General features: G+C 43.6%; 2 protein-coding genes across 3 annotated transcripts in view; one reads left to right on the forward strand and one right to left on the reverse strand.

Annotated features, from left to right (window-relative positions):
* ST13 (ST13 Hsp70 interacting protein) overlaps positions 1 to 21,032 on the reverse strand; it is a 132,123-nt gene extending 111,091 nt beyond the window's left edge. Inside the window, exons 1-2 of the mRNA XM_075833526.1 lie at positions 20,737 to 21,032; positions 3,580 to 3,627 (exon numbers count right to left, since the gene is read on the reverse strand). Coding sequence (XP_075689641.1) covers positions 3,580 to 3,627; positions 20,737 to 20,846 — 158 coding nt within the window. The 5' untranslated portion in view covers positions 20,847 to 21,032. The remainder of the gene's footprint in view (positions 1 to 3,579; positions 3,628 to 20,736) is intronic.
* The window catches only part of XPNPEP3 (X-prolyl aminopeptidase 3), a 271,495-nt gene continuing 264,521 nt past the window's right edge, over positions 20,912 to 27,885 (forward strand). The window contains exon 1 of one of the 2 annotated variants that reach the window (XM_075833524.1): positions 20,912 to 21,634. In XM_075833524.1, coding sequence (XP_075689639.1) covers positions 21,592 to 21,634 — 43 coding nt within the window. In that variant the 5' untranslated portion in view covers positions 20,912 to 21,591. Of the gene's footprint in view, positions 21,635 to 24,471; positions 24,601 to 27,885 lie in introns of those variants that run through there. The other variant, XM_075833525.1, reaches the window with a different exon arrangement.

Here is a 27,885-nt window from a genome sequence, read left to right on the forward strand (position 1 = left end):
GCTGGAATCCCCAGCGCTACCTGATGCTCTCCCAGGGAAGCTCCCTGAGGTATTGATTTAACGTATATATTTCAAGAATCGCAAGGGAATTAGATCTTTACGGGACCAACAGCACATTAATGATCACAAATGGTAGTATCCTTTAACAGTTATTAAAAGGGTCTTTTAACCCCTTCCAGCTGTAGCCACTTTTGAACTTCCTGACAGAGCCTTCTTTTTCTAATCTGACATGTGTCACTTTATGTGGTAATAACTTTGGAATGCTTTTACATATCCAAGTGATTCTTAGATTGTTTTCTCGTGACACATTGGGCTTTATGTTAGTGGTAGGGCTGGGCGATTTAAAAAAAAAAATAGAATCTAGATTTTTTTTCAACACGACGATTTTCAGAGTTTTGTTAAACTGAAAAAAAAACAAAAAAAACACCAAGACATGGTATTTATGGTGCATTGCTAGTAAACAATGGACAGTATATATGGCGTGGTGCATATGAGCAGCAGAACAGTGAGACCTGAGGTAAAATACACATAAGGTCCCATTCACATACATTTTTTTACTATGGTTAGCATGTACGCGTGGAAAGATCCAGACATACACGCTTAAGGCCCTTTTACACTGGGCAATTATCGGGCAGACAAGCGTTCATAGAATGCTTGTTGCCGATAATTGTCATGTGTAAAGAGAGCAGTGATCAGCAGATGAACGAGCAAACGCTCGTTGATCGTATAGTTTTAAAAAAACCTCATTATCGTTGTTGGCAGCACATCTGCCAACATGATGATAATGTATGGGGACGAGCAATCGGAGTAACGAGTGCTCGTCCCCATACATAGCTCCTTGTGACTGGAGCAAACAGGCGCCTATCAACGAGCTGTCTTGTTGATCGGCGCCTGTTGCACCAGATAAAATTGGCCGGTGTAATAGGCCTTTTAGCGTGTCCTTGTGTTACAATTAGCCTGGTGTAAATTATAATACATTATTTGGGCCGCTGTCACGCTCTTGCCCGGAGGTCACGCCCCTTTCTACAAAAGTGTCGTGGGTGGCGCAATAAGGGCAAGTCGCAAATTGTGACTTTTAGGCCCTTTTGTGACTTTTCTGGTGTAGAAAGGTTGATAAATTACCCCCAAAGTCTGCAAGCTGGGTGTTGACCATGGCGGCCATTTTGAAGTCGGCCATTTTGTATCCAACTTTAGATTTTTCAATGGGAAGAGGGTCATGTGACACATCAAACTTATCGAGAATTTTACAAGAAAAACAATGGTGTGCTTGGTTTTAACGTTACGTTATTCTTTCATGAGTTATTTACACGTTTCTGACCACTTATAAAATGTGTTCAAAGTGCTGCCCATTGTGTTGGATTGTCAATGCAACCCTCTTCTCCCACTCTTCACACACTGATCGCAACACCGCAGAGGAAATGCTAGCACAGGCTTCCAGTATCCGTAGTTTCAGTTGCTGCACATCTTGTATCTTCACAGCATGTGTCAGGGTGTCAGGTCCGAGCATTCCTAGATGAACAGTTTCCTGGAAAGTGGATTGGTCATCGTGGGCCAGTTGAATGGCCCCCTAGGTCTCCCGATCTGGCCCCCTTAGACTTTTATCTTTGGGGTCATCTGAAGGCAATTGTCTATGCTGTGAAGATACGAGATGCGCAGCAACTGAAACTACGGATACTGGAAGCCTGTGCTAGCATTTCTTCTGCGGTGTTGCTATCAGTGTGTGAAGAGTGGGAGAAGAGGGTTGCATTGACAATCCAACACAATGGGCAGCACTTTGAACACATTTTATAAGTGGTCAGAAACTTCTAAATAACTCATGAAAGAATAAAGTAACGTTAAAACCAAGCACACCATTGTTTTTCTTGTGAAATTCTCGATAAGTTTGATGTGTCACATGACCCTCTTCCCATTGGAAAAACTAAAGTTGGACACAAAATGGCCGACTTCAAAATGGCCACCATGGTCAACACCCAGCTTGAAAAGTTTTCCCCCTCCCATATACTAATGTGCCACAAAACAGGAAGTTAATATCACCAACCATTCCCATTTTATTTAGGTGTATCCATATAAATGGCCCACCCTGTATATCACCAGCACTGAGACTCCTTCACTGACACTGCTCTTTGCTATCGTTATCATAACTGAAGATAAAGAAAACCACTTCATTTACCCATTCCGTTCCTGCTGCCATTTCAAGGCTTAAGAAGCTATAGGGTGGCTACAGATTCTTAAAAAGGCTCTGTCACCACATTATAAGTTCCCTATCTTGTACATAATGTGATCGGCGCTGTAATGTAGATTACAGCAGTATTTTTTATTTAGAAAAACGATAATTTTTGACGGAGTTATGACATATGTTAGCTTTATGCTAATGAGTTTCTTAATGGGCAACTGGGCGTGTTTTACTATATGACCAATTGGGCGTTGTACAGAGTGTATGACGCTGACCAATCAGCATCATACACTTCTTATTTTTTTCTTTTTCACTATTTGGATAATATTTATAGAGTTCAAGCCGTTACGGTTGCTGCGATACCAAATATATATGGTTTGTTTATTTTTTTTTCAATAATAAAAGGATTTGATAAGGGAAAAAGGGCTATTGTGTTTTACTTTATTACTTGAAACTTGTTATACGTTTTACAACTTTTTTTTCCCCACACTTTTATTTATTTATTTTTTTAGAAGGTCCAACTGTCTGATTTATTTTTCTCGAATACATTGCACTACCCATGTAGTGCAATGTATTAGATCTGTCAGTTCACCGACAGCAAGCCGATTAGGCTTCGCCTCCAGGCGGGGACTAGTCTGCTTCCGTAATGGCAGAGCAGGAGGCCATTGTTAGGCCTCCTGTTGCCATAGCAGCAGTCGGCAGCCCTGCGATCGCATGCGGGGCTGCCGATCTGCTACCAACCTCTAAGCCAAGCGTTTTCGATCGCTGCATTTAAGGGGTTAATGGCAGGGACCAGAGGTAGCCCCGGATCGTGCAGTTACAGGAGGTTGTCAGCTGTAACATACAGCTGATGAGCCGGCGTCCTCAGCGGTGGTTGACTCCTCAACCGGCGCCATCTTGCCGTCGGCTACAGAAGCCTTTCAGGTCCCGCCTCCATACTAGGCATCCCGGGAGGCCAGTATTAGGAGTCCGGTTGCCATTGCAGCCACCGGCACACCTGCAGTTTAAACTGCCGGGGTGCCGATGAGCTGCTAACTCCGTAAATGCAGCGGTCTCTTTTGACCGCTGCATTTAAGGGGTTAATGGCGGGGATCAGAGCCAATTTCGGTCCCCGCCATTACAGCAGGGTCTCAGCTGTAGCATACAGCTGACACCCAGGGATGACGGCCGCTGCCATCCATTGGTCATGTGTATAAGGCAAAATGCGGGAAGCACTAGCTTTCCAGGATGTATCCATACGACAAATGTTGGGAAGGGGTTAAAGTTAGCATTGATCACATGTCAATTATCAGACAAATGCGCTTTGTAAGCCTGGTCTAAATGTCTACATGACTTGAAACCAGACAACAGTATAAAAAAAAAAAAAAAAAAACACTTTGCCAAAGAACTTTACCTGATTGTTTGGCTCTGTAGAAGATGCTTTGGAAGGTGGAGTTGGGATAGATGCCCCCATGCTGCAGAAAAAACACAAACAAGATTTAGAAAATGTAATTTATATATAACAAGAAAGCAAGAATGTTTGTAAAATCAGCCACTTTCCAATAGTATATATTAAATTAGTTTTCCAGTCCGTTTCATCAATTACTGTATAACAGAATAAAGGGATCCTGCTCCCCGCTCCGAAATTAGAGACTTATCAACCTTTCTATGCCAGTTTTCTGACGCAGAAAAAAGTCGCAAAAGGGCCCAAATCTGCCATTATATGCCGCCTTAGCCACTTTTGTGGAAACGGGCGTAATTTCACGAAAGGGGGGTGGGTCCTACGTAGATTGACAAAATTATAGTTTGACAGAAAACCAGGTTAAGCGATGGCAGAAATATATGCCAGCTCCTAGTTGGTGATGTGTAGCATGGTACAGTCCCGTGCCAGGCCCCGTTACTTAGCCCCTGATCTGACAACCCCCTTCCTACACTTTAAAGAGAACCTTTCACAGCTTGTGCTGTGTGATCGCGCACGCTTTCTGCAGAACGACAAGACTGTGATCTCACTGTCCATTGACCGTTCAGAGGGTTATTTACCCATCGGGCACCAAATATAACGGCACCAATATCTAAATAACAGAGGGGGGTAGAATTTTTTTTTAATGCGAGACAAGGTTTGCGCAGCAGTGCCTATTACATGGTGCACTCAGCTGCACATGTATGGGCAGGTGAAAGGTTCTCTTTAACCCCTATCCGCACGAGGACGTAACTGTGCGTCGTTGCGGGAGGTTACTTCCCGCACGAGGACGTACAGTTACTGAGTTTTTCCCGGTGCACACTGTCGGCGACAGTCTGCACCGGGAGGTCAGCTGTCGCCGACAGCTGACACTCCACTCTTGCCGACCAGCGGTCCTTTGCCGCTGATTTTGGAGAATTAACCCTTTAAATTCGGCGAACGGTTGCAATCGCAGAATTTTGGGGGGTTTCTAACATATCGGCAGACCCCGGTCCGAAATCGCTGGGTTTGGCGATAGTTAGTATGGCAAACAAAAGCCAAACAATGGCTTCCGTGTCTGCCATGGACGAAAGCCCATCAGGACCAACCTTCGGCTGGTCCTGATAGGCTTCCTGTCAGAGTGACAGGAAGTCACTGTGTCGTTCCCGATGCACACTGTCGGCGACAAGGTGTGCATCGGGAACTTGGAGATCAGCTGTCCCCGACAGCTGACACTCCAGTGTTGCAGATCAGCGGCTCATCGCCGCTGATTTCGGCAATTAACCAGTTACATGCGGGGCTCTTTTACGATCTCCGCATGTAGTGGGTTTGTAGCGCATCAGCAGCCCCCATGCAATCGTGGGGGCTTCTGATGCTTGTGTTGGTACCCGGGGGCCAGACAACGGCCCCCCGGGTCTGCCATGTATGTCAGCCTAGGAGGATCAGCCTCTGCTGATCCTCGTAGACTGTCAGAGTGACTGTGACATCACACTGACAGTTGGACTACATTACACTACCTAGGTAGTGTAATGTATTCTAGCAGCGATCAGAGCTGCAGGTCAAAAAAATAAAGTGTAAAAAGTAAAAGAAAGTTAATAAAAATGTTTTATAAAAGTGTAAAAATAAGTTTTTGTTTTCCTATAAGTCATTTATTATAGGAAAAAAATGAAACCGTTAAAAAAAAAAGTACACATATTTAGTATCACCGTGTTCGTAACGACCCAAACTATGAAACTATAATGTTAATTTTTCCGCACGGTGAACGCCGCAAACAAAATAAACGGAAAACGATGTCAGCATCGCTATTTTTTGGTCTCCACCCCTCCCAAGATATAGAATAAAAAGTGACCAAAAAGTTGCATTTAACCTAAAATAGTACCAATAAAAACTACAACCCGTACCGCAAAAAACAAGACCTCCCACAGCTTTTTTGACGAAAAACATCAAAAAAGTTACGCCTCAGAAACAAAACTATACACATATGGTATCGGCGTAATCGTACCGACCCGCAGAAGTAAAACGTAATTTATTGCGCGCGGTGAACGCTGTAAGAAAGAATGAATTTAAAGCGCCAAAATCTTTGTTTTTTTGTTCACCTTAGCTCTAAAAAAGATCCTGTGGGGTCAAAATGCTCACTATACCCCTAGAAAAATTCCTTGAGGGGTGGTTTCCAAAATAGGGTCACTTTTTGGGGGGTTTCCACTGTTTTGGTCCCTCCGGGGCGTTGCAAACCCGACACGGCACTGAAAACCAATCCAGCAAAATCTGCGCTCCAAAATCCAAAAGGCGCTCCTTCCCTCCTGAGCCTTGCTGTGGGTCCAAACATCAGTTTACGACCACATATGGGGTATTGCCGTAATCGGGAGAAATTGCTTTACAAATGTTAAGGGTGCTTTTTCTCCTTTATTCCTTGTAAAAATGAAAAAATTCTGTTTCCACAGAAAAATAGGTGATTTTCATCTTCACAGACTAATTCCACTAAATTCTGCAAAAAAAACGTGGGGTCAAAATGCTAACTATACCCGTAGAAAAATGCCTTGAGGGGTGTAGTTTCCAAAATGGGGTCACTTTTGGGGGGTTTCGACTGTTTAGGTACCACAAGACCTCCTCAAACCTGACATGGTGCCTAAAATATATTCCTAAAAAAAGGAGGCCCCAAAATCCACTGGGTGCTCCTTTGCTTCCGAGACCTGTGCTTCAGTCCATTAGGACACTAGGGCCACATGTTGGATATTTCTAAAATCTGCAGAATCTGGGCAATAAATATGGAGTTGCGTTTCTCTGGTAAAATGAATTTCGGCAAAAAAAAATGAAATTTGTAAATTTCACCTCTACTTTGCCTTAATTCCTGTGAAACGCCTAAAGGGTTCAAATACTTTCTGAATGTGGTTTTGAATACCTTGAGGGGTGCAGTTTTCAAAATGGGGTGATTTATGGGGACTTTCTAATATAGAAGGCACGCAAAACCACTTCAGAACTGAACTGGTCCCTGAAAAAATGGCCTATTGAAATTTTCTTGAAAATATGAGAAATTGCTGCTAAAGTTCTAAGCCTTGTAACGTCCTAGAAAATTAAAAGTACATGAAAAAAAATGATGCAACCAACGTAGACATATGGGGGATGTTAACTAGTAACTATTTTGTGTGGTATTACTATCTGTTTTACAAGCAAACATTTAAATTTAGAAAAATTTTAATTTTTGCCAAAATTTGACATTTTTCACAAATAAATATTGAGTTTATCGACCAAATTTTTTCACTAACATAAAGTACAATATGTCACGAGAAAACAAGCTCAGAATCGCTTGGATAGGTAAAAGCGTTCGAGTTATTACCACATAAAGTGACACGTCAGATTTGAAAAAAATCATCTGCGTCCACAAGGCCAAAACAGGCTGTGTCCTAAAGGGGTTAAAAGAAAAGAACTAAATATTGAAGAAAAAAAACACAAAAAAAAAAAAAACACACTTTTCTCTGTCACCAGATTATCAAATCCCTATCTCCTATTGCATGTGATCGGCGCTGCAATGTAGATAACAGTAACGTTTTTTGTTTTTTTATGAGCTATTTTATATATGTGCAAATGAGCTTCGAAATTGACAACTGGGCATGTTTTTTTCGTATGTCCAACTGGGCGTGTATTGTGGGTTTTTTTTTAAACTCGTTTTATTGAAGAAACGTAGTACAAATGCAATCATTCCATACACTTAATACAGTATACATTACAGACATGGATGATAATCTTTAACATTACAACTTTACATATAAGGAGGTGTGTTTACAGGCAATCAGACATTTAACATGAGTCTAGAATCCATCAGAATTATAAAAGCAACTATATTTGAAAACAGTAGCCAAGACAAATTAGGACACTTTGCATAAATGATTTAGATCCACCACCCCAGATGTTCAGACATGTGTCAATGACCTATGCAGGTCACTATACCTGTGCGGAGTATACTGTGTCCCTGCAGATTCACACCAAGCTTCCCATATCCCATGAAATTTATCAATGCAACCCCTCTGTCTCTCTCTCATATGGGATAACCGCGTTCACCAGTGCTTTCCACCTTGCCACTGTGGGAGGACGGGGGTCCATCCACCTTAAAGCAATAGCTTTTCGTGACAAACAGAATTTCCCGGAGGAATATTTTCAGATAATGTGGCCACTGTTCATCCTGGAGGATACCAAATATACACACTTGTGGGCTTACTGGGACTGGGATATGCAGGATTTCCGCAGCAACTCCTACCACCTCTTTCCAAAAAGAGGAGATGACCGGACACTCCCATATCATATGCCAAAAGTCTGACCTAGGGTGCCGGCATCTGTGACATTCTGCGCTCGGATATCTACCCATTTTATGCATTCTAACAGGTGTCAAGTAGCTTTGGTAGACTATGAACAGCTGTATCATCCTATTGTTGGCAGCTGGCGACACGTATAATGGAGAGGTTAGGATCTCATCCCAGTCCTCTTCTGCAAGGTCAGGTATCCTCGCAGTCCATCTATCCTTGACCATCAGGGGTGTACTGGCTACCTTGGCTGTAATGAGAGATGTATATATAGCTGATATCAGACCTCTGGGGCCTTGGGACCTAAAAACTCCTATCAGAGGAAGCCGAGTGAATGTCGTGTCAGCGGGGGGGAATTGGGCATTGAGAGCATGACACAGTTGTAAATATCTGTAAAAAGCAGTCCTGGGTATTGCAAACTCCAACTGCACCTGTGAAAATGATTTGAGGATGTTATCCGTATACATGTCCCCTATATTACATATCCTATTTTGAATCCAAAACTGTGGAGCCAGTTCCTCTGATATCTGAGGGAGAAGGGGGTTAGACCATAATGGCATGTCAATTTGTACTCCCGAGTGACTGTATATGCTCTTCGCAGCCCTCCACACCTGAGATGCCACCCTATGGATAGGCAACACATTTTTAATTTCGTTCAGGGACCCTTCCAATACCAGCCACAGAGTGGACATATGTATATGGAACGCCAGGTGATGTTCCCTATCTGGCAAGGCCATATTGGCGACCCATACTTTGAGGTATCTTAGTTGCCCCGCCAGATAATAAAGGTAAAGGTCTGGCAGGGCCGCCCCCCCTGATGTTTTGGGGCGCTGCAGAGTAGCAAGACAGAGCTTCGATCTGTTGGAGCCCCATATAAACCCTGGAAATAGGGCATGTATCTGTTTGAAAAACTTTTTGAACACTGTTGTCGCTGCATGTTCGAGCATATAGAGACATTTAGGAAGAATGACCATTTTTATTAGATTTATTCTACCCGTTACTGCTAGGGGAAGAGTGCTCCAAATCCGAAATTTAGCCTTTATATATTCTAACAATGGCAAGACATTACTGGCATGATCATTCCTATGCTCCTGATTTATAACAATTCCTAAGTATTTAAATGAGGAGACCACCCTTAATCCGTGCAACACTTCCGGCCCTCCCGCCCCCTGTAGTGGCATAAAAAAGGACTTGGTCCAATTGACGTAGAGGCCAGAAAACCCCACAAAGATTTCCAAAGTGGTGATTGCCAATGGCAGTGTCACCATCGGTTGGGACATAAAAAGAACCATGTCATCTGCATATAGGCCAATCCTATCTTCCCTACCCCCCAAACTAATCCCTTTATAGTCATTATGTTGGCGTATGTGTAAGGCTAAGGGTTCTATAGCAAGTGCGAACAGCAATGGGGAGAGAGGGCAGCCCTGCCGAGTGCCCCTCTGTAACCGGAAATATGGGGACAGTATGCCATTCACCAGGATTTGTGCCCTCGGTGCTTTATATAGAATAGAAATCCATCTAAGGAACTGTGGTCCAAACCCAAACCTCTCCAAAGTTTCCAACAAATATACCCATTCGATGGAGTCAAAAGCTTTCGCGGCGTCTAAAGACGCCATCGCCCAGTCAGCCTTTATCTCTTTCCCTATCTGAGTTATAATCTGTACCCTCCGGATGTTATCGGAGGTAGATTTCCAGGCTTAAAGCCTGTCTGGTCCTCATGGATTACTTGGGAAATAACTTTGTTCAGCCTATTTGCCAATATTTTAGTAAGCAATTTGTAATCATTGTTTAGTAATGATATCGGGCGATAGGAGCCACATTCCACGGGGTCTTTATCTGGTTTCAGCAGAACAATAATAGTGGCGTCATACATACTTTCGGGTAACTGCCCTCTCTCAAGTGCATACGAAAACATAGCTGCTAGTGAGGGAATGAGATGCTCTGAATATTTATGGTATACCTCAATAGGGATCCCATCAGGGCCCGGTGCCTTTCCCTTAGCCATATCTTTTAAAGCTTCCCTTATTTCATCCTCGGCCACAGCCCCTTCCATGATCTCTCTACCTTCCGCACTCAGCTTAGGGAACTGAATACCATCCATATACGACTGGAGCTCGGACTTATACCTAGATTGTGAGGCATATAGCCCCCTGTAAAATTGAACAAATGCCTCGGCTATGCCTTGGGAGTCAGTCAAGCATTCCCCAGAACTATTTTGAATTTTAAGAATAGCCGGGCTTTTAGAGTTTTGATGGATTAAATGGGCCAGCATTTTACTAGACTGGTTACCCAGTTCAAAATATGTTTGTTTCGCAAAAAATGTCTTCCTATGTGCCTTTTCCTGCAGTAGTAGCAAGTACTTCCTCCCCATTTGCAACCATTGGTCTCTATTTGTGTCAGTGGGGTCAGCCGTATATTTACCCTCTAGTTCAGCGCATTGTTTTCCCAACTCCACTTCTGTTCTGGATGAGTCTTTTTTAATGTATGAAATAGTGGACCGGAGACACCCTCTAAGATATGCTTTCAGTGTATACCAGGCAATGCTGGAATTTTCAAAAGTGCTATGTTCCCTGTTAAACACCTCCAGTTGATCAGGGATCCTATCCTGTGGGCCTATCAGGGTTAGCCAAAAGGGGTGTATTTTCCAACTTCTGTGCAGTGGAGGGCCTGGGATACTGAAGCTGGCCACCATTGGAGAGTGATCAGATACTGCCCTGGGTTTATACGAGATTGATTCCACCAACGGTACAATTAAAGAGTTTCCCACCATATAATCTATCCGGGACAGAGAGTTTCTGCCTAGAGAGTGACATGAATACACTGTAGACATCGGGTACTTATATCTATAGAGATCCTTACAGCCCATCTCTTCAAACAGCAAACCCAAAACTGATACCACGGAGGGTGTCCGGACCTGCCCGGTAATAGCATTAAACCTATCCATGTTGCTGTCCACCACCATGTTGAAGTCTCCCATGCCAAGCACTCTTGCGTTCGGATATGTGGCTGCAAAGGTGGCCGCCAAATGTAGAACCTGTAATGAGGCTGGCGGGGGGATGTATACACCCAACAAGACATGAGGTACATTTTCTATAAGCGCATACACAAAGACATATCTACCCTCGCTATCCACCTTAGTGTGAATTGCTTCCCATCTCACCGATTTGTGCACTAGTATGGACACGCCCCTTGAGTATGTTGTGTGATATGAGTGGCTAGACCACTGCACCCACGGCCTGAGAACCGTTTTCATTTTAGCTGGCGTCAGATGTGTCTCCTGAAGGCACAGTATATGAGGGTTAATCTTGCGTATATAACTGTATAATATCACTCTCTTCTGTGGATTACCCATGCCCCTCACATTCCACGACATTACCGTTAAAGACGACATTTCTGAACTCTATCTTCCTCATACAGGAGAGATCTATATTGCCTGATATACATCAACATTCCATCCCATCTCAAATAATGACTATAGCTATGCATTCCTTCCCTTATGCGGTTACATTTGTACATGAATGGTGCTATAACTATCTGCACCCAAGGCACATTCCAGCTTAAAACCCAGAACAACAGGTTATTTATAACACAACCATACCGGCAATGCATTGAGATGCATATTACATTATCGGTGCGTGCCGTATAACGTGGCATTTTGAATATACGGGGGTAATACCCGCGCCAAACATCAACTATGAATGCTTCCATCAGGACTTAAACGACCAGCAACTTCTTCGGGCATGACGTCTAATACTTCAGGATAACTTAAGTCAGTACTGGTCTTGCATAAGGACCAGCCATTCTCCACCAGGCCCGGTCCGTATCCTCTTCAAGCCGGGACCTTATATGTTAACAGGAAAGTCCAGCGGCAACAAGTACTTCACCCCGAGGCACCAACCTTGATATCAGGCATAGCTAGTTCCTTTGTGGCGGACGCTTGCCTCTCTCCCAATCATCAGCATCCTGCGGAGAATTGAAAAAGATGGTTCTCTCTCCGTCCACAATACGCAGCCTAGCCGGATAAGACATGGAGTAAGGGACTCCCAGCTCCCGTAGACGTCGTTTAACAGCCAAGAATGTCACCCGTTTTTTTTGCAATTCTGCCGAGAAGTCGGGGAAGATGGAGACTTTCGCCCCGTTATATGTAATTTCCGGCAACCTGCGAGTCAGACGCAAAATCAAGTCCCGATCATTGCAGTTTAGCATACGTGCCAGAAGCGGTCTGGGGGGAGCCCCCGGTGGTGGTGGCCTCCCCGGCACTCTGTGGGCTCTCTCAACCGCCAAGGCTTGCGAAAATGGCGCATCATGAAGCAGGTCTTTAATCCACTGCAGGACGAAATCATCAGGAATCTGACCTTCAGCTCTTTCTGGCAGGCCAATTATGCGTATGTTGTTACGCCTAAGTCGATTTTCCATGTCATCTGTCTTCTGTTTCCATAATTCAGCCGCCGATTCTAAGTCAGCAATGGCCTCCGGTAAGGACGCCGTTCTGTCCTCCACCCCGGACACTCTATCCTCCACGTGGGTCAGACGCTCCCTCATAGTCTGCATGTCATAAGGCCTATGTCAATCTTCACTTCCTCCAGCTTACCGGTAAGTGAAGTTTTACAAGCTGCTATAGCTGCGAGGAGTTGAGTAGTCATTTCCGACAGCGTGGGCTCCGGGGTTGCCTCCGCATCCGATTCCTTGCTGCATGAGGCCTCTCCTCCCTTAGATCTCTGAGGCAGGGGTGTGCGTCCGCCATCTTGCCCCTCACCCCTTGCAAAGTTTTGCAGCTTCTCCGCGGCCGTCTGACCTCTAGTGGGGCCCATGCCGGCTCCGGTGTTTGCCCCCGGTCGTCTCGAGCGTCTAGACTGTATATTTGGAAGTTATGGAAGCCTCAGGATCTTTGCAGGATAACGATGGCGTGGGTTCACTGCGGAGCTCCTAGAACATGCGACCGCTCTTGCTGCGCGCTAAGCCACGCCCCCGTGTATTGTGTTTTTAACTGGGCGTGTTTACTTGTTTTACTAACTGGGCGTTGTGGAGAGAAGTGTATGATGCTGACGAATCAGTGACCAATCAGCATCATGCACTCCTCTCCATTCATTTACACAGCACATATTGTTCTTACTAGAACGATGTGCAGCCACATACACAAGTGTCCTGATAATGAATACACATGACCTCCAGCCTGGACGTCATGTGTACTCAGAATTCTGACACTTCTGAATCCTTTCTGTGAGATTTCCAGCAAGGGAAACGAAATCTCGTTTACCTCGTAATCTCACGAGATTACGCGCGGCTTGCTGAATCTCACAGAAAAAAGATTCAGAAGTGTCAGGATTCTGAATACACATGACGTCCAGGCTGGAGGTCATGTGTATTCATTATCAGGACACTTGTGTATGTGGCTGCACATCATTCTAGTAAGAACGATGCTGCTGTGTAAATGAATGGAGAGGAGTGCATGATGCTGATTGGTCACTGATTCGTCAGCATCATACACTTCTCTCCACAACAAAACAAGTAAACACGCCCAGTTAAAAACGCAATACACGCCCAGTTGTCCATTTCAAAGCTCATTTGCATATATATAAAATAACTCATAACTTGGCCAAAAATGAACGTTTTTCCAAAAAAAAAGTTACTGTTCTCTACATTGCAGCGCCGATCACATGAAATAGGAGATGGGGATTTCAGAATCTGGTGACAGAGCCTATTTAACACACTGCTCTGTTCTTCTCTTCAAAGGGTCCCCTTCCACTCCCTATTCAAGCCGCAGTTCATTCAGGGTCCTGACGCCGGGTAGTGGAATTACCTATGCAAATGAAGTCATCAGTCCTGCGTCACATACAGCACTGATGACGTGGAGTACTACATCACATAGGTACTGATTGTGCCCGGCATCAGTACCTTGTATGAGCCATGGCGTGAAAAGGGAGCCGGAGGGCACCAGCTGTGGAGAAGGGTAAAAAGGGCATTGAGGAGAGTATGCATTTTTTTCTTTTATGTGGTTGGGGGTGGATAAATGTGGCACATCTAGCGAATTGGTCCTTAAAACTGGCGTATAAAACTCAAGTCTTAATAAAGCTGCCCCTTTGACTAAAATCATGGCTAAGGTCAGTAAAGTTATGAAAATAAAATAAAGCATCTTCATGGAGAATACTGCCGAGTGGTACGCCAGTCTAAAGAACTGGACTACACTGCAACTTATTCCCCATCACAGCACAAGACTGTGGAGCAATACAATGAAGGACACCAGGTGCTACATGACATTGTTCACCACACTTTCCTCTGTGGGCTTGTAATGCCCCATCTTCCTAAAGACATATTGAGACTATTATAGGTCAGGAGAAAAAAAACAAGTAGGAGGGCCTTCATAAATAATGGCATTGCAAAACCTACCCAACTTTTCCCAATGCTGTATTTATATACGCAAGGATATATTTACAGACTTGTAATAAATCGACAGGTGGACATTATCTCTAACCCCTTAATACTGCACATATTTTTCTGCCAATGCACTATTACAGTGGAGGGATGGTGCGGGCTTAGGAGCCGTGCCGATGCCATTAGAAGCAGTTACCATTCAATAGCAGCTGTTGCACCTAAGTGGTTTTATAAAGTATGGGAGTTCCCTCTGTAAACCCATCGGCGGCCCTCAGACGAGATCACAGGGTGCCAATGGGACGTCTGTCATGTATGTTAGCCCATCCATTAGTCCCGGAGGAAGGGTTGCGGGGACACACAACTCCATTTGGGGGAGGGTTGATTACTATGGCACGCACGGTGTGGTATAAAATGACATGATAACTTTACTCTGCAGGTTAGTGCAACTATAGCACAAAGCTCCCTCACTTTGTAGAACCACTTAGATGCCGCAGTCAGCATTGGCCATCAGATTTAAAGGGCTAGACAGCTTATACCAATCCCGGCAGTTAGAGAAGAATGTCCGCATGTAAAACGGTCGGCACCCGCAAGTTATAGCATGGGCACAGCTCCTGTGCCATCACTATGAAGTACATTAACATTTGTAAGTCATAGGGCAAATAGGAATTAACCCCTTAGTGACCATATACGCTTTTTACGTTGGTCACTAAGGGGCCTTAGGCTAGGCTGACGCCTTTTCACGTTCGCCTAGCCTAAGTCCTGCACGCCGGGGCTCAGCTGTCTGATGACAGCTGAGCTCCTGCTTCAACGCCTGCGATCGAAGTTTACTTCGATCGCGACCGTTTAACCCGTTAAATGCCTCCGTCAATAGCGACCGCGGCATTTAACTTTGTTTACAGAGGGAGTGCGCTCCCTCTGTCCCCCATCGGCGGCCCGCAAATGCAATCGCGGGTCTCCGATGGGGTGTCATGGCAGCTGGGGGCTTGATAAAAGCCCCCAGGTCTGCCCTGGACATATGCCTGTTAGGACGCGCCGGAGGCACGTCCTAACAGATTGCCTGTCAGATTTACACTGACAGGCAATAATGCTCTGGTATACGAAGTATACCAGAGCATTATAGCAGCGATCGGAAGATCGCACAGTAAAGTCCCCTAGTGGGACTAATAAAATAAGTCAAAGTGAAATAAAGAATAATAAAAATTACAGTAAAAAAATAAATCAATTTTTTCCCATAAAAAGTGGTTTTATTTAGTAAAAGTGTAAAAATAAAAAGTACACATATATGGTATCGCCGCGACCGTAATAACTCTATTAATAAAGTTAATATGTAATTTAAACCGCAAGTTGAACACCGTAAAAAAAAAACGCAAAAAACGATGGCGAAATTGCAATTTTTTCCCATTGCCCCCCAGAAAAGTCATAATAAAAATGAATCAATAAGTCCCATACACCCCAAAACAGTACCAATCAAAACTACATTTCGGCCCGCAAAAAACAAGTTGAAAAAATCACTACATTGATGGAAAAATAAAAAAGTTACGGCTCTTGGAAAGCAACGATGCAAAAACAAATAATTTTAGTTCAAAAGTGTTTTTATTGTGCAAAAGTCGTAAAACATAAAAAACCTCTACATATGTGGTATCGCCGTAATCGTACCGACCCATAGAATAAAGGTAACATGTTATTTACGCCGCACAGTGAACGGCGTCAATTTAAAAACGCATAGAACAATGGCGGAATTTCAGGTTTTTTTTATAATCCCCCCCCCAAAAAAAGTTTATAAAGGTTAATAAAAAAATTATATGTACCCAAAAATGGTGCTATTAAAAAGTACAACTAATCCTGCAAAAAACAAGTCCTCATACAGCTATTTAGACAAAAAAATAAAAAAATTATAGCTCTTTGAATGCGACTATAGCAAAACGAATAAAATAGCTTGGTCATTAGGGCCTAAAATGGGCTGGTCACTAAGGGGTTAAAAACAAAACACCTCCCCCCCTTCACAAGATAGATAGAGATATAAATAATAATAATAACTGGAATAAAAGTTAATAAATAAATCCTATGTATCACACAATGGTTCCATTTAAAACTACAACTCACCCCGAGAAGAAAATTATTAAAATAAAATCCTTTATAGAAGCTATGTGAACGGAAACATAAAAGGGTTACGGCTCTTGAAATACGGCAACACAAAAACAAAATCATTTAATTGCTTACCCATATCGGTGCAGCGAAAAGGGATTTAAAAACGCACAGCGCCATACATTTACCCACAACATCAGTAGCGGGTGTCAGATGTAACATACCTGCTGCAATGGCCGGGATTGGAACTAGCTTAGATTCTAGCCAATTGCCCCCTTAGATGCTGTGAAAACGTCTGAAAGGCGCAGTGTATTATGTAAGCGATCAAAGAATTGCCTTACTCAAGTCCTCTTGTGGGACGAATACATTTTGTAAAACAAAGTTTAAGGCTTTTTAGGAAGTAGTTACCCTATGGCTGCAAGGGTTTTTTTTGGACAATTTTGCACCACTGGTAGTCACAACAATTTTCACATGTTCAAATAAAACCTAAATTACAAAATAAAAATCAAACTGAGACTCCCATACTACTATTTCCTGAAAGTAGACACCTGTGTCAAAATGTCACTTGGCACTTAAAACACCTACAGGTACCTTCATCAAATTGTGGCAAAATGTATTTTTTCCTTAACCAGTTTAGGACCGGGCTATTTTGAGCCTTCAGGACCAGACACCGTTTAGCCATTTTTAGCACGCGTTAGTTAAATGGCTATAACTTTTATTTGTTGGGCTAGCGACGTGATTTTTGAGAAGTTTTTTCCGTAGACAATGCAGGTTTCTTTCTTTATCATTTTTATACACATACTTTTTGCTATTTTAGATTATTCTTCAAGTTTGAAAAGAGTAAAAAAAAAATAAGCTTTTTTACTTTTAAGTTATTTTTTTTTGGTAATAAAATAGTTCTACCCTAAAATAGAGCTTTTATTTGTGATCGTCATTGTCTACCGTAAATTTTAATATATTAAATGTCTATATTAGGGTAATTGGGTCCGGGCCATTGGTGGGGGGGGGGGGGGGGGGGTGAAACATTTTTTTGGGGTGGGTATTTTATGTGTATTTATTATAAAAAAAAGGTTTGCACTTTTACTTTATTTTATTATTACTATGGCCTGTCCCTCAAAGGTCAGAAAAGACCTTTGGGGGATTTGATATATTTTTCCACTGTAACTTGGGCTGCACAGTTAGGGTATGTTCACACGGCGGGGGTCCGTAACGGCTGAAATTACGGGGATGTTTCAGCCTGAAAACATCCCCGTAATTTCAGCCGTACCGGCATGTGCAGGCGCTTGAACGCCGCGTCAATTACGGCCGTAATTAGCGCTGCTATTCATTGGAGTCAATGAATAGCAGCTCCAATTACGGCCAAAGAAGTGACAGGTCACTTCTTCTACGCGGGCGTCTATTTACGCGCCGTCATTTGACAGCGGCGCGTAAATATACGCCTCGTGTGAACAGACAAACGTCTGCCCATTGCTTTCAATGGGCAGATGTTTGTCAGCGCTATTGAGACGCTATTTTCAGACGTAATTCGGGGCAAAAACGCCCGATTTACGTCCGTAAATAGGCCGTGTGAACATACCCTTACAGGGGAAATCAGCAGCAGCAGTCTGTCAGTAACGACACCCGGCGATCATGTGATCAGTGTGTGGATGAGATTTTTAAAGAGGCTCGGTCACCAGATTCTCAAATGCCCCATCTCCTATTGCATGTGATCGGCCCTGCAATGTAGATAACAGTAACGTTTTTATTTAAAAAAAAACGTTCATTTTTGGCCAAGTTATGAGCTATTTTATATATATGCAAATGAGCTTTGAAATGGACAACTGGGCGTTATTTTTTTATTATGTCCAACTGGGCGTGTATTGTGTTTTTAACTAGGCGTGTTTACGTGTATGACGCTGACCAATCCGTGACCAGTCAGTGTCATACACTCCTCTCCATTCATTTACAAGCAGCACAGCGTTCTTACTAGAATGATGTGCAGCCACATACACAAGTGTCCTGATAATGAATATACATGAAATCCAGCCTGAACGTCATGTGTATTCAGAATCCTGACACTTCTGACTCTGTTCTGTGAGATTGCAGCAAGCCACTCGTAATCTCGTGAGATTACGAGGTAAACGAGATTTTGTTTCTATTGCGAGTCAGAAGTGTCAGGATTCTAAATACATGACGTCCAGGCTGGATGGTCATGTGTATTCATTATCAGGACACTGGATTAACGTTACTGCAGTGTCCTGATAATGACTACACATGACCATCCAGCCTGGACGTCATGTGTATTGAGAATCCTGACACTTTGTTTCTCTTGCTGGAAATCTCAGAAAAAAGAGTCAGAAGTCTCGTTTACCTCGTAATCTCACAAGATTACGAGTGGCTTGCTGCAATCTCACAGAAAAGAGTCAGAAGTGTCAGGAGTACACATGACGTCCAGGCTGGATTTCATGTATATTCATTATCAGGACACTTGTGTATGTGGCTGCACATCATTCTAGTAAGAACACTGTGCTACTTGTAAATGAATGTAGAGGAGTGTATGATGCAGACTGGTCACGGATTGGTCAGCGTCATACACGTAAACACGCCTAGTTAAAAACACAATACACGCCCAGTTGTACATAACGAAAAAAAAACGCCCAGTTGTCCATTTCAAAGCTCATTTGCATATATATATATATATATATATATATATATATATATATATATATATATATATATATATAAAGTAGCTCATAACTTGGCCAAAAATGAACGTTTAAAAAAAAAAACACGTTACTGTTCTCTACATTGAAGCGCCGATCACATGCAATAGGAGATAGGGATTTGAGAATCTGGTGACAGAGCCTCTTTAAATCTCACCCACTTTGCTGCTACTGTATTATACTGCATATTTTCCGTCCACAATTCCAGATGGAAAATATGCAGCAATTCCGTTACGCGTGGATAAGCCCTTATTGTAATGGCATTTTAGCAACATTTTTTTGAAATTTTTTCTGGCGTTTCTGCTGCAAAAAAATGCTGCGGCCAGCAGTGCTAGTACAAGGTGTGCGGCTGAGAACCTTCCACGGTCCATCCGCTCACTAAACTTTAAAGCCCACACACCGTCATGGGCAGATGCAGTGGCGGATCATCATAAGAGCTGCCCGATGATGTCGCTAGCACTGGAGGGGGCCCCGATGCTAGAAACCGCCACATTGACTTGTATCTGCGTCCTCAGGACGCAGATACAAATGAATACCATAGGCTGCAGGCCTCTACCTACACTAGAGGGGCCCCTGTGCGTGGCGCTACCTACACTAGAGGGGCCCCTGTGCGTGGCGCTACCTACACTAGAGGGGCCCCTGTGCATGGCGCTATCTACACTAGAGGGGCCCCTGTGCGTGGCGCTATCTATAGGGACAGTGGTGTAATGAGGGATTCTTTCATTGATGCCTAGAATTGGGTCTATTTTACTGCTGTACTTGTAATATTATAGTATTTAAAATAAGTTTTCTTATTCTCTTATTTAGTCGCTATATTAGCGTTTACTGGCGGTATTACTTTTGGTCATCAGATCGCCCACCATTGATGGAGACTTGCCCTGCTCCCATACTGCTCCAGTTAGGAGCTGCCAAGACTAAGGCCCGATGCACACGACCATAAAACCACGGACCGTAACACGGTCCGCGGTTTTATGGACCCATTCAGTTCTATTGGCTGCGGACACCTATCCATATCGCGACAGATGGGTGTCCGCACGGTAGAACTGTGCCGGGAATTATGAAGCATGTCTGTTTTTTCGTGTTTTATGGGCCGTGTTCCCATACTTTGTATGGGAGAACAGCCCAATAACACGGGCGGACGGCTGTCAGTAGACGGCCGTGCCCGCAATCGTTGGACGCGATTACGGTCGTGTGCATGAGGCTTTAGTCTTCGTTCACATCTGCGTCAGGGTTCCGTTCTGTCTGAGCTTTCCGTCAGAACGGAACCCTGACTGAAACAAAACGAAAACCATAGGTTTCCGTTTGCATCACTATTGATTTTAATGGTGACCAATCTGGTGCAAACGGTTCCCGTTTGTCTCCGTTGTGCAAGGATTCCATCAAAACGACGCCCTGACGCAGATGTGAACGAAGCCATAGAGGGAATAGCGGCAGCCAGATGTTAGCTTGGGAAATATAAAACACCCTACAAAACAATTTTAGGTGGCTTTTTTTTTTAATTATTAAAACTTGCATTTTTTTCGGTCAGTGCTGTTCTTTCAAAATCGCAAACATGACTTTTTGTTTGAGAGGAAAAAAAACCCGTGTGCGCTGTCAAAATGGCGCGGTTTTGCCTCGATTCGCGCAAATAAACGCATCTTTCTGGCGACGTGAGAACCCAACCAAATAAGATATAATGGATACTGGGCTCACCTTTGCAGCCATTCTGTGAAAAAGTCGAGCTCCGAGCGATGCAGGACGCTTGGATTTCTCTGACACATGTGGACGAACTCCCGCAGCTCTTCCAAATTCCGTGGGTCCATTGCTTACAAAGACGCGTTCAGAGTGCAAACGCATAGACAGGAAAGCTTGCTAGAAGGAACTAGAAGCTGGAGTGAAAGGTGATGAGGGCGGAGCTACACGACGACCCACCCACAACTTCAGTTCCAGCCTTTCAGGCGAGACGCCACTAGGAAGTGCGTCACGACAGCGCGCACAGTCGGATACGTAATAGTTCTCACAAGATGACTAGCAAAATTATCGTCTTGTTACCAATATACCTTCAAAACGTATTTTACGACGTCGTACACGGGAAGTCGACAACACTTTAGAACAAGGAGCATATTCATCAACGCTAATCGTTGTCGGCGCCCCGCCTATTTTCAAGCTCATTCATGCTGCACGACGTTTTTCTAACCTTACAACGAATACTATTCAAAACTGAATTGTGACGTCGTTTATCTCAACGATAAAGTATATTATGAGTCCTTATATTATTCGCCAGGTTTCTGAGGTGACACCATCGTCTGCACTTGGCAGAACACTAGTTCTCGCCCACTTTTAGATGTGCCCCTCCGAAAATACTATGTAATAAATGTCTGACTTCCGCGATAAAGCTTTCGTGTCGGTATATTCTGGGGACGCGTTTCTTCAGGCAGCGTTTTTCTTCCTGTGGTGACGTCATCAGTCCGCTGCTTAGCTGAACTAGGTCCCCGCGTTGCCGGTGTAGCGGAGAAGAATTGCGCGGTTATCGTGAATTATAGAAGGGTCTTTCAAAGACGTGAAGTGATGTGGGCAGCTGGTCATAAGTTTATGTTGGGCCATGTTACAGGTCAGGCGCCTTTTCTTTGTTGTAAATGTAACATCTCTTTTATGGCTGCTCACATTATTAGTACATGCGATCGTCATCCGTGAACCTGGAGCAACATACTGGTATCTACTGGTCAAACTTCAGAAAGAAGCAGCTAGGCTGAATTTTTTTCTTTGTACCAGTCTTGATAAATTGTGACTGTTTGTAAAAGTTTCTTTTGTAGCCTTTTGGCATATGTATATCGCCAACTTCATGCTGCCCGCTCTGAGAGAATTGGTGTCGGACGCGCTGATTTCAACCCTGTTCACACAGTTTGCTGTTTTTTTTGTTGTGGCGTTTTTTGATCGCGGCCATTGAGCGCCGCAGGCAAAACAAGGGCAGCAAAAAACAAACGCTTTCTCTATCTCCTATTGACGTCAGAGACAGAAACACCCGAAGAAAGGACATGACGTCGCTTTTTCCCGCGAGCGTTTTTTTCCGCTCACTGGAAAAAACTGCCCTAGCCTCCCATTGAAATCAATAAGAGGCGATTTCTTCCTTTTTTTTGCTGCGGTTTCCACAGCAAAAACCGCGGCAAAAAACTATGAACATTATGCTGTGCAACATAACGTATGCGAATATGCCGTAGTTTATCTTAATTTACAATTTCCCTTTGAGGGTATGTTCACACGCTGAGCCAAAAACGTCTGAAAATACGGAGCTGTTTTTAAGGGAAAACAGCACCTGATTTTCAGACGTTTTTTTGAGCAACTCACGTTTTTTGCTGCGTTTTCGCGCCGTTTTTTCGGCCGTTTTTGGAGCTGTTTTCTATAGAGTCTATGAGAAAACGGCTCCAAAAACGTCCCAAGAAGTGTCCTGCACTTCTTTTGACGAGGCTGTAATTTTACGCGTCGTCTTTTGACAGCTGTCAAACGACGACGCGTAAATTACAGGTCATCGGCACAGTACATCGGCAAACCCATTCAACTGAATGGGCAGATGTTTGCCGACGTATTGGAGCCGTATTTTCAGGCGTAAATCGAGGCATAATACGCCTCGTTTACGCCTGAAAATAGGTCGTGTGAACCCAGCCTAATTCTTCTATCCTATAATCCTAGGATAGAAGAACAATGAGTCACTATGGCTGGACTCACTGCGTTTTTGCTTTTTTAACATGTGTTTTTTTGTTTTAAAGGGAATGTGTCGCGAATTTTTTTTTATTTTTTTTCTTCAGTTAAATAGTCAGTATTTAGGTGATTAAACATTGTTTTAATTTTTTCACAAGTCAGGAAATATTATAAGTTAGATTCTAATTTATAATATTTCCATGTTCTGGTCACTAGAGGGAGCAATTCCCAAAATTGCAGCATTGCAATGTGGTAAAGCAACCTCATTGCTTTATGCTGCAAATTTGGTGTAGGCACACACCAGTCCCCCCTCCCTTATACTGGCTATTGCCAGGAGAAGGAGGTGGTTGAATCTTCTAATCCTCCTACACTGTGCATTCGCTCAGAAAATGGCGGCACACAGTGCAGGAGGATTAGATGCAGTGGTAATCAGACAGTATAATACAAACATAATACACACATTTCACATACACAAACATAATTTACCTGCTCCTACCGCCGCTGTTGCCTCCGATCCTACTACTCGCGTCTTCGCTGCCTAGAACATATGTCCGGAAGTCGCTACAGGAAGAAGTCATCTTACTGTCCGGCCGCGGCTTCCGGTCCACATGAAAATGGCGCCGGATGTTGCTCGGCCGAAGACCTTCCTTTTGGACTGTGGGAGCGGCGCATGCGCCGTTCCCACACAGACGGCGTACACTATAGTGAATGGAACAGCTCCCGTTCGCATTCACTATGGGACTGTATGTGCCGTATTCCATCTCTGTATGTGTCGTTAATCGACACATACAGAGATGAAAAAAAAATGGCAGCCCCATAGAGAAGTAAAAGTAAGAAAAAAGTACAACACAAAAACACTAATAAAATGTATTTTAATAACATACTAAAAGCTAATTTATATGAAAAACATTTTTTTTGCCCAAGTTATGAGCAATTTTAGATTTATGCAAATGAGCTTTTCAACGGACAACTGGGTGTGTTTTCTCGTTTTACCAACTGGGCGTGTATTGTGTTTTTACCAACTGGGTGTTGTGAATAGAAGTGTATAATGCTGACAAATCGGCGTCATACACTTCTCATCGTTCCCACCCAGCTTCTTTCACTAAAGACACACAGCGTGACGTCACCCACAGGTCCTTCAACCTTGGCGTCGGACGAGAGAAGACACATCGGCTCCAGGCGTCCGAGAGAGTACAGTTGAATCTGCAGCAGCATCACCGTGTGCAGGTAAGCATAGTGAACTCCCTAGAGACGAGCATATTACCCTCTCGGACGCCTGGAGCCGATGTGTCTTCTCTCGTCTGACGCCAAGGTTGAAGGACCTGTGGGTGACGTCACGCTGTGTGTCTGCATTGAAAGAAGCTGGGTGGTAACGATGAGAAGTGTATGACGCTGATTTGTCAGCGTCATACACTTCTATTCACAACGCCCAGTTGGTAAAACGAGTAAACACGCCCAGTTGGTAAAAAGAGAAAACACGCCCAGTTGTCCATTGAAAAGCTAATTTGCATAAATATAAAATTGCTCATAACTTGGGCAAAAATTATCGTTTAAAAAAAAACCCAAAACTTTACTGTTATCTACATTGCAGCGCCCATCACATTCAATAGGAGATAGGGATTTGATAATCTGGTGACAGCCTCTTTAAATAAACTGAAAAAAATACCAAGAAATCATTTAATAAATGCTTTTCTTTATATAAGTAACTTTTTAACATATACTACAATAATAATTGTGTGTAACTTCACAGATTTTAACCTCTGAAAATACTTGATCAGAAATACTATTGGAAAAATGTATATCTAATGAAGGTCATTCATTTCTAAACTTGCCTGAAGAAGGGGCCTGTGTGCTCTGAAAGCCGCATATAGAACTTTTATGGTGAGCCAATAAAGGTATCATACCTACTATACTTTTGTCTTTTTTGACACAAAAGTATTTAACATTACATATCTAATTGATTATAATTTCTGTGTCCTCTCTGGCAGGGAACAGGTTAACAGAATCTATAATCAATGATGCGCTGCGTGCATTAACATACCTCTCTGCCCATCACCACCTCAGCCGGTCTCTGACGTTGCAGGCGAGAGCAGCGTAAATTGCAGCAGGGCCAGGCAGATAGCGCTGAGCGGGCACACTGGAGCGAGATTACGTTATAGTGTCTGAAGTGTGAGCAGGACCCTGTGCAGTGTCGGCCCCATGATGGAGGGTCAAATAAATGACATTAAGGCCCGATTCACACGACCGTGATTGGACCGTGAAAAACGGTTCGTGTGTCATCCGGATTTCCCGGCCCAAACACCGTACAGGTGAACGGGACTCCTGGCATCAGTCATTTGGGCTAAAGTCACACGACCGTGAAAGAAAATGGCCATTGAAAACTGATAAATTGTCAGCTTTTCATGTCCATTTTCCATCAGTGTCTCCAAATGGATTTCCTTTGTCAAGGTTTTTTCTTTTTTTGTCCCGATGCCCTGAAAATACCACAGTGCCCATGTACAGTAGATTGTGCTGCAATGTCCCTGTAGATAGTGACACAGAGCCCCATATGTGACATAGTGACACAGTACCCACATATAGTGCCACAGCGTGCCCATCTATTAACTGTTCCACCCCCCATATAGTGCCACACACGCTTGCAGATAGCACCCCCACCCACTTGTAGATTGCAGCACCCCCCCACACCTCCTTGTAGATCTCACCCCCACATGTAGATCGCACACTCACCACCCTAGTAGATCGCACTCCCCTTGTAGACCGCAGCACCACATGTAGATCGCACTCCCACCCCCCCTTGTGGATCGCAGCACCCCATCCTTGTAGATAGCGGCCACTGTAGCTGCCACTAGTGGCCGAATCACCGGTCAGAGGTTGCCGATGCTGTGACCGGGGATTCAGCTCCTAGTGGGAGCTACAGTGGTGCGATCTGCAAGGGTGGGTGGTGCGATCTGCAAGGGTGGGTGGTGCGATCTGCAAGGGTGGGTGGCGCGATCTGCAAGGGTGGGTGGTGCGATCTGCAAGGAGGGGTAGTATCTACAGGGCGGTGTAGCTATATACTTGGAGTCTCTGCTTCCCCATGGAACTGCTGTTCTGTACTGTATCATTTTGTTCACTACAGAACAGCAGTTCCGTAGGGAAGGATAGACAACAGGGCGCAGCTTGTCAGAGGGGGAAGACCAGGCGGTGACTAGATGGCCAGGTGGTGACTAGATGGCCGGGCGGCATCTATAGGGGCAGTGGTGTAAAGGGGGTTTTACAATGGGCTATTATCGGGCAGACGACAAATTATAGAACGCTCGTAAACGCCCCGAAAAACGGAAGCTGAACACCTCCAAACATCTTTTCATTGAAATTTCAATGGGAAAAACGGCGTTTCATTCCGGCGGGGCGGTTTTTTATGTGGCTGTTGAAAAAACGTCGCGTAAAAAAAACGCCCCATAAAAAGTAGTGCATCTCACTTCTTGAGCTGTTTTTCATTGTCTCAATAGAAAAGCAGCTCCAAAAACGTCAGTGGAAAAACGCATCAAAAAACGCTTGATGCATAAAAAACGGCTGAAAATCAGAAGCTGTTTTCCATTGAAAACATCTCCGTATCTTACAGCGGTTTTTAGTTTGCCGTGTGAACATACCCTTAGAACTTTAGCAGCAACTTTTCACATTTTCAAGAAAATTTACAAAAACTTTTTTTTTTATGGACCAGTTCAGTTCTGAAGTGGCTTTGAGTGCCTTATATATTGTCCCCGTTAATCACTCCATTTTAAAAAGGGCACCCCTCAAAGTATTCAAAACAGCATTCAGAAAGTTTCTTAACCCTTTCGGTGTTTCACAGGAAGTAGAGGTGCAATTTACAAATTTAATTTATTTATTTTTTGCCGAAATTAATTTGTAATACATATTTTTTTTTGTACCACATAAGGTTTTACCTGAGAAATGCAACTCCATATTTATTGCCCAGATTCTTCAGTTTTAAGATATGTCCCACATGTGGCCCTAGTGTGCTAATGGACTGAAGCACAGGCCTCAGAAGCAAAAGAGCACCTAGTGGATTTTGGGGTCTCCTTTTAGAATATATTTTAGTCACCAATGCCAAAACAGTGGAAACCCCCAAAAGTTACCCCATTTTTGAAAGTTAGCATAGTTATCATTTTGCCCCCACATGTTTTTGCTAAACTTATTGGAGTTAGTCTGTGAAAATGGAATCTTTAATTTTTTCAAGGAATAAAGGAGAAAAAACACCCCAGCGGTTGTAAAGTAATTTCTCCCGATTACGGCAATACTCCATATGTGGTAATAAACTGCTGTTTGGACCCACGGCAGGGCTCAAAAGAGAATGAGCACCATTTCAAACACAGATTTTGCTGGAATGGTTTTCGGCGCCATGTCGCATTTGCAGAGCTACGAAGATACCAGTATAGTGGAAACCCCCAAGAATTGACACCATTATGGAAACTGCACCCCTCAAAGAATTTATCTAGGGGTATGATCACTTTTATGACTCCATAGAGTTTTTTGTTCTTTGCTGAAATTAATGGAAATCCGGCATGAAAAATAATGTTAAATTTTTCACAAATGCGTCATTTATTGGACAGATTTTTCAGACACAGAGCATGTAAGTGAAAGAAAGCACCTCAACATTTATTGGGCTATTCCTTCAGAATATTCCTTCAGGCTGTTCAGAAATACTTCCAAAGTGGTCTGGACAACATAGCAGTGCCTGGAAGTGAAGGAGCACCACAAGGATTTTGAGGCCTTATTTTTACTTGGATGATTTTTAGCCACAAGCATTAGCCTAAAATATTTGTGCAGATCATATACATTTGTTATAGGATTATGTATTCATCTAGGGGTATAGTGAGTATTTTTAGTTTTGTTATAGGGTTCTTTTGAGTGTCCAATTTTAAAAATGGGTAAAAGACAAGAAAGATAAAGGGAGGGGGGAGGTTTTAAAAGTTTTTAATCCAGTGAGGGGGGAAAGATGCAGAAGCAGTCTTTCATGCAGAGTCCTGGTTTGGACGGACAAGTGTCACACTGGTATATGGTATGATTTCAGATACCCATTTTTGTGCAGACATGGCACCTTTTTCCTGCCCTGCGTTGGCAGGCACTTCACTTGGAAAGAGCTGCCCCGGTACTATACAGAAAACATTACTTGGAACAGCAGAAATT

Source organism: Rhinoderma darwinii, chromosome 7, assembly GCF_050947455.1.
Source record: "Rhinoderma darwinii isolate aRhiDar2 chromosome 7, aRhiDar2.hap1, whole genome shotgun sequence".
NCBI classification, from domain to species: Eukaryota; Metazoa; Chordata; class Amphibia; order Anura; family Rhinodermatidae; genus Rhinoderma; species Rhinoderma darwinii.